General features: G+C 49.3%; 1 protein-coding gene across 1 annotated transcript; it reads right to left on the bottom strand.

Annotated features, from left to right (window-relative positions):
* Positions 1 to 1,944: 1,944 nt before the first annotated feature.
* FABP1 (fatty acid binding protein 1) lies at positions 1,945 to 5,897 on the bottom strand. The gene is made up of 4 exons (XM_009471684.2): positions 5,740 to 5,897; positions 4,513 to 4,685; positions 2,607 to 2,699; positions 1,945 to 2,077 (listed from the first exon to the last, which is right to left on the bottom strand). The coding sequence occupies exons 1-4, from the start codon at positions 5,804 to 5,806 to the stop codon at positions 2,027 to 2,029; spliced, it is 384 nt and encodes a 127-aa protein (XP_009469959.1). The 5' UTR covers positions 5,807 to 5,897; the 3' UTR covers positions 1,945 to 2,026.
* Positions 5,898 to 7,313: the final 1,416 nt, after the last annotated feature.

The following is a 7,313-nucleotide window of genomic DNA, read 5'->3' as shown; positions in this document are numbered from 1 at the left end:
TTGACCAAGAGATGGTAGAAGTGAGAAACTGGTTCCAAAAAGTGTCGTGGGCATTGAGTACAAACTGAATAAGACCCGCAGATGGTGTTTTGTGTAAAGTGGCATTTTTTCTAATGAAAAACTGATGAAAAATGATTCTGCAGCCGAGACAGGTACAACATCAAACTGTGGGAACTTTGCAAGTGAGATTAAGTGGAGTTCATACAGCAGGATAAATTAGTTATGGTAAATTAGTCTCCTTAATTAAAAATCAGAAAACGTCTGCAGTGATGGCAGCAGATGGATATGAGATGATTCTGTGCCGCAAGCCAGTTGCACTGGTGTGGTGCACTGGCTGTGGGGATTGCTCTAACTGAACAAGCAGTTTCCAGGGAGGGGATCCACCTTTGCTCACCTTCAGGGTGAGCTGGGCTTTCTGGTGCCTTTCAGGACCTGCCTTTCAGCCTAGACAGGTGCTTAATCAGTTTTGCACTGAGCAAAAAGGGATAGTCAATGGATCAGCTGCCAGTGGGCAGCCAACGGAGCCAATGAAAAGTCTAAAGGCAATGCTTGGATTTCTAAATAAAAAAAAAGGTCTTTGCCCTTTGCCCATCTACCTCAAAATCCAACTGGTTTGCTCCATACCTTCAGTGGCAGCCAAGACATGAAAAGGGGTGGTTCAAGAATGCCCTACCTGCTCCTCAACAGAATAACAAGAAAACAAAACCAGGGCTTTTCCTCTTTGACATTTCTCAGTGATTTTGCTTGTGTTCCTCCACATCTACGATGAGTTCACTGGAGACCAACATCTGCTTTTTAGGAGCTGTTGAGCTAGGCCTTTCCATTTGTCCATGAGGTGCCCATCTGACACCTAGTGTGACAACCCATATTGGTTCAGTTCCTAGCATGATGATCAGTGTCGACCTGTAACATGAAAGCCTTCCCTGAGGAGACAGGAGTCATGGGAGAGATGCACATGAGGACAAATTGGTCCTTTAGTGGCACGTATTGGGGTTTGCAGAAGGAGGTGAGGAGGCACTGGTGATGTTTTCCTAACATCCTGATCAGCTGTGAGCGGTTGTGAGAACATTATCCCGGCTAGGTATATCACACCAGCAATACACCCATTTCCCAGTGACGATTTTCCCAGCACAGGGCTTGGAAAAGGCAGCTAAGAAGGAAGAGTTTCCTCTCCTGTGTGTCTGAAAACCACATCTCTATCCAGCCTGCAATGCCAAGCAAGAGCGTGGGAGATGGCTGTGGTGTTCCTTCTGTGTCTACAGTGTGAACAGCCAGTGCCCATCTCCTGCCAGGAGAGAAAACCTGTGTTTCACCCTGGGAGGAGAGTTCAATTCCAGTTCAACCCAATTTATCAGGCGCAGTTTAGGATGAAACACACACTGGGTACCTGCAAGCTGTCCAGGGCCCTCTTGCTGGTGGGGAGGGATGGGGAGGAGATGGGGATGGAGTGGCCAGAGCCTGTAGGGCTGGATCCTTTTGCAGAGGTGTGAGGATGGGGATGGCAGTTGGGACACCTGAACTGCCCCCACAACAGTCGGTTCCCCAAGGCAACTTTCCGGGCAGGATCACTGGCATTCTTTTGCGCCCACCTAAACCTCCCCATCCTTTGGCCCTGCCAGTCACCTTGTGGTCACTTTGGCCATGTTTGTAAGGAAAAGGAACAGAGCCCTTTCCCTGCCCAGTGCTCCTCCATCCACCCAGCCAGGGCAGCCGTGGGTGCGCGACTCACTAGGACATCCCCAGCAGGATGCTGGCACCTGTCCCCAGGAAGGGGCTGGAATAGTGCTCATCAGCATGGAGCACATCTCAGAGGGTCACTCAATGGCTCCGAGCCTGCGCCCTAGCCCGGCTCCCTTCACCAACATCAGCACAGCCTCGGCTCAGTCTATTGCCTGAGTTTTGGAGGCTTGCATCTCTTTATAGCAACAGCGAAGAGGCTGATGATAATGATGAAGAGGCCTTTAATACAAATTTTACTTTAATAGACACATTTTACACGGTAAAATGATTGGCGTGTGCAGGGTCTCTAGATTCTCTTGCTGATTCTCTTGTAGGTGAGGTCTCCCATGGTCATTGTCTGAAAAACAAATGGAAAACGTTAGCTTTTCATGGTGTTTGGCTCCAGACTCTACTTGGAAAGGATCTGGTCTTGCAAATCAAAACAGGACTGGTCCCCAGTCTATTTCCAATAAATTGAATTATTAAAGCTTTGGATTTCTTCATGAATACCCCAAAGCAAGTAGGGATAATTTGACATCACTCAGCTGGGATCAGTGTGCTGCACCTCTCTTCTTTAAAAGTGCCAGGCCCAGCCACAAATATTTACATCTGGATGGGTGAGAACATGTCCTCATTGCATGAAATTTTGATCAGAAATGCCTACTGGGGTCTCAAAGAATACTTTTTGGATCAGACTATAAAGAAAAACTGTCTTCAGTGCCTGGCCAACTGACCAGCTTTGGCTACAGAGCCTGAGTGCGAACATGTGCTTGTCTCCAGCACCTCTCTAAGGTCCCCAGCATCTCTGTAGGCTTTGTAAGGCCAAAACCCTGAAGGCAGCCGTAGGCACTGTTACTCCATCCATTGCCCCTCTCTTCTGCACTTACATGGGTGATGGTGTCTCCGTTGAGTTCAGTGATGGATTTCAGCCCTTTCAGGGTTGTAACCAGTCTGTTGTTACCCTCCAGCTGAACAACAGCCTGGTAGAGAAGGGAGGAGACAGAGGCATTCATGTTATCACTGCAGACCATATCAACCTCTGCATTTTGTCTTTCCCCTTCTGTGCTGAGTTGCCACTGTCCCCTCTGCAAGCTGTTTGGAGCAAGCTGCTCCCTTGGAGCTTTCCTGGGAGGAGGAGAAGAGAGGGTTGTGCTGGCGGTGACTACAGCACAGCAAGGGTATGGATGTTTACTTTGGGCTCTACAGGAGTGCAATTTTGCTGCCATATCTACCTCTCTCTCCTCCAAATGGAGAATCACTCATGGCTTCTGCACTGGTAGATGCCAGAGCAGGGATCCTTGGCATCACACCAACATGAGTTTTCAGGGAGAAGGAAGGCTTTTCACCCTGCCAATGCTGGTGCCTCCATGCAGCCCTGATGCTCCTTGGGGCAGATCCTCATGCAAACACCAAGACCAAGAGGACCTGCACACCTCCAAGAAGAGGACTGCAGAGTCACCTGAGCTGGGCCAGGGCATGCCGCGTTGTCTGCTCTCCACAACTCACCTATAGAACATTGCAGCAGCAGCTTCCCTTGGATTAGGGTGATGGGGAGCTAGGCAACAGTATGGGAGTCTTGGTCAAGGTGGGAAACAATTTAAGGAGCTTTCAGAAACACAGTCATGGCTGGAAAGCTCTCAGGGGGATGGGCACATCTGCTGAGTCTCTGATCCTCCAGGAGCTGCATGTCTAAAAAGGCTACAGACAGCACCAACACCCCCAGCGCAGCTATCACTGACCATTGAAATTACTCAAATAAATAACCCAGAAAAAAAGGTGTCCGTTCATTTGTCTATCCATCTGTAAGACATGTTCATCTGCCCTTGAGCTGCTGATTTATGGAGGGTAAAACTCTTCTAACAGCTGTTTCCCCCTAGTTTATGTGCAAGGGATTTCAGTGATGCTGAAAATCGTGATACAGCCGGTACGGCTATCAGAGCCCGATTCACAGGGAGGGTGATCATTCCTCCTGCTTTCAAAAGTCCCTGCAATATCATCTTCTCCTGAGGTAGAGGTGAGAGGCAATATTTGCCAGTGACTCTGTCTTGACATTTTATGAACCATTGGAAACTAATGTCCAGGAACAGGAGCTGACCCAATTTCAAGGGTAATAAATCCTCACCTTGCCAAATCATCTCACCCAGTGTAAACAGAAGCAGTGGAAAAGGCTAACAGAGAGGCTAACAGCTGCTGGGACTTAAAAGGAGAGATTTATTGGTTTATGAGTCATTGGCTGACATTCCTGCACTACCTTTAAGTCACAAAACAAAGGTGGGGGTATGTTTCGTGTTGCAACATGACAGAAAGTCAACCCTTTTCAACCTCAAATCTTTCAGACCTTTTGCTGTCAGAAGGATTTACCAAAGCATCTCTATCCCCCTTTTCCAAACGGGCTATTAAAACACTGGCTTCCAGTGTTTTGTAAAAGTGAAGAGGGGAGGTGGGAACTTCAGAGTCTCGGGCTCTGAGTTTCTCAGGAAGGTGGCTCAGAAATGGACTATCATTTTCAGAAACGTGTCCCTGAAAGCCTTGCTGAGGACCTGCAGGGAGAAGGGCAGTGGGAGTCACATCTGCAGACTTAATTTCAGCAATTAGCCCCTTCCCGTTATCATGCATGCAAACCGTGAGAGACAGAACCAGGCTGGGGAATTACCCAGGTCTTTGCCCTGTGTCAGCTTTAACACCTGTGATCTTGTCATTCCCTTTGGCCCAAGTGCAGGGGGAATGGCTGGAAAGGAAATTTAATGTCCCTGAGCCCCTGCAGCCCTGGTAGAGGAGGAGCTGATCACTCACCTTGACTTTCTCTCCTGTCAGCATCTCCATCTCGCACTCCTGCCCGATGGTGAACTCGTTGTGCAACACTTTAGAGCCAGTGGTCACGGTAACCTTGAACTTGTTCCCATCCTGCACAATTTCTGAGATGCTCTTGATGTCCTTGCCCTTCTGGATCTGTTCATCGGGAAGCCCTGTCCGGGAACAAGAGACGTTAGGTGGACTTTGGAGCCATTGGTGGGCAGATTGCTGCTGCTGAATGTACGCGGTGGGATTTGGGGATCCACATCTGGAAGGATTTCTATTCTAGTGTGGAAAAGCCTCGCAAGGATGATGGTTCCCCAGGGGCCACACAGCCCTGAGTCTGCTGGGGAGGAAGAATAACAAATACTGTCATCCTCGGTTTGTGTGGGAACTAGACTTCTCCCTTGTCCCGCTGACTTCACTGGGAGCAGAACAGCTGCCTCCCTGGCCAAGCATCAGAGGGAAAGAAGAAACCCTGTTTTCCTTCCTTCACTGAGAGGCAAGCAGAGAAAAATGGAATAATTGAGGCAGAAGGAGGGAACCAAGTGGTTTTTTTATGAGATTCAGGGTCCCTCAGAACCAGCTTACTAAAGTCTTCTCGCAAAGCGCGAAGCTGATCTGACAGATAGAGCCCCTCCGGCACATAACTGTGCAGAAGTAGTGCAAAGCCTCCTGAATCCCTGCAGGAGCACATTCCCTGGCACTGTCACTGGTGGAAAACTAGCTAGCCACATTCATCATTAAGCATTTAAACAACCCGACTATTTTTCTGATGAATGGTGGAATCTGTGGCTTTGCAGCATCTCTGAGCAGCAGCACGGGGCTGAGCAATGTCCTGCTTGCTCTCACATTCCACAGCCTGATGGGGCAGACCTGCAGTCACCCTAAGCAGGTCCCGCTGGCTTAGCACGTCTGTGCAGCACTGCCACACTGGCCCGTGGCTGCAGAGACTGCTGGGACCATTTTCCTGCAAGCCATAAAAATTTACCCATCATCTCTTGACCACCAGCCACCAGCCAGAGAGATGCTTTCTCTTCTATTTCAAGATCACATCTTCATGCACATGCATTTAAAAAAACCCAATAATTGTAAGAAGACAGACAGAAACAGGAAATCTGAGAGGTGTTTTCGATCTACATCATCAGCACATCAGCACAGTTGGACTCCCAAATATCAGTGGGGTCTGTGAAGGCAAAGCAGCACACAGCACATGCAGGCACTTACCAAGGGCTTTCATAAAAGGCTCAAAATTTTCCTGGGACTGGAGTTCGTACTTTCCAGTGAAGCTCATGATGGAAAGGCTCTCTGTGCTCCCAACACAAGAGAAGGTGCCTTGCTGGTTAGCAGAGCTTGGTTTTATATGGTCCTTTTGCCTTAAAAGTTGGTCAGAGCTAAGATGATGTAATTCTTTTATGGCCATGTTCAAACATTAACATAAAACAGGGCAATGGTCAGTGATAAATTGATCTACATTTTACAGACCTCAATTTACAATGTGGGGGCAGGAAAAATCCTATAAACCAGTTTTATGGAGGTAGCAACGTGGCATCCATAAACAAATGATAAAAATATAATTGTGCAAAGAGGTTAATTACCAGAGGGACAAGCCAAATCATCTAATCAGCTTGCAGTCTGAAAGTGCACATCTGGAAGAGGAGAAAAGCAGTGAAAGACTATGGGGTCCCCTGGAGCTGACACTGGTGGGGTTTCTGTTCGCTGACGTGTGCACGCTGGGTCTTTAGCACTGGCATGAAGAGTAGTGGCTGCACGCTGGCAGGGACTAACCTGCTCACTCCTTCAGATGCCTCACGGTCCTCTGTAATGGTGGGTTTTGGTGTAACCCAGACGTAGCAGTAGTCACAAAATCATTATTGGCCCCTAAGGAAAAAACATGACTCAAAATCAAATCCTGGGCTTGAACTGGCCCATCCCGAAGACTGTAGTTTAATTCAGACTCCATCACTATGTCCTTGCCTCCAGAAAGGGGTTTTGTGTGGATACGTGGACCGATGCCATTAGAAGGCTGTTGCTAGGAGCCACCGCTAAAACCCCCTTTCCTCTCCTTTCCCCAGAGGAGCCACAGTCACTCATGTACTGAAGGAGCATCCCGGCCCTCCGAGCTGCATTTCTCCCAAATGCCACATCAGAAGTAGGGCCAGCAGCAGCCTCCAAGCTGAGCCTGATTCCTCCCTCCAAAGCAGGACTAGAGGCTGGGGTCCTCTCCCAGTGCGGTCCCCTTGGCTGAGCATCCCGGGTTGCTGCACAGCGTCTGAGCATTTATCCTCTGGGTCTGGACTCCCAGGCTCAGCTTCTTGCTCCCATCTCATCCTCTGCCCCAATGAATTCCTCCTCCCTCCCAAAGTCACCAGCTCAGGGATTTTCCCCATTTCTCCTCTTTGCAGTTCTTCCATTCTGCCTTCTTATAGCATCTTTGGTCTCTTTTTAAGTGAAATCACGGATAAGCATGAAAAAAATCTGTTTCCTTCCAATTTGGAGATGCTGCCAGAGTCCTCTGCAGCCGCCTGTCCTGCTCCTGCAGGCTGAGCCTGGGGCTGCCGCCCGCCTCCGCTCTCTGTGCTGCAGTGGTGCACAGTGACGCTGCCCGGGCTCGATTCAGCCTCGGTTTCTGGTTAATTAGTACAGGCAGGATCTGCCTGACGAGGCAGGAGAGGGAAAACCTCTGCCCTTCGGTGGGCAAAGTTGGCTGGGGGGTGTCCGCGGGGGAGATCACCCCTCCGCATTGTGGCAGGGGCTGGGAGGGTTCAGAGAGCACTCGTGAGGGAGTTGATTCAGCACTT

The sequence above is a fragment of the Nipponia nippon genome, unplaced genomic scaffold, assembly GCF_047370975.1.
Source record: "Nipponia nippon isolate SJK-2023a ecotype South Korea unplaced genomic scaffold, ASM4737097v1 scaffold_6, whole genome shotgun sequence".
Taxonomy (NCBI): domain Eukaryota; kingdom Metazoa; phylum Chordata; class Aves; order Pelecaniformes; family Threskiornithidae; genus Nipponia; species Nipponia nippon.
Note: the sequence above shows the minus strand (reverse complement) of the source record. Positions and strands in the feature narration are given on the sequence as shown.

Excerpts from the sequence above, each read along its gene's own strand:
- FABP1 (XM_009471684.2), bottom strand. The coding sequence starts at position 5,806 with ATGAGCTTCACTGGAAAGTACGAACTCCAGTCCCAGGAAAATTTTGAG. Across the intron at positions 4,686-5,739 it reads GCCTTTTATGAAAGCCCTTG|GGCTTCCCGATGAACAGATC; the intron begins GTAAGTGCCTGC and ends GTTCCCGGACAG. Across the intron at positions 2,078-2,606 it reads ACGGAGACACCATCACCCAT|ACAATGACCATGGGAGACCT; the intron begins GTAAGTGCAGAA and ends TTTGTTTTTCAG.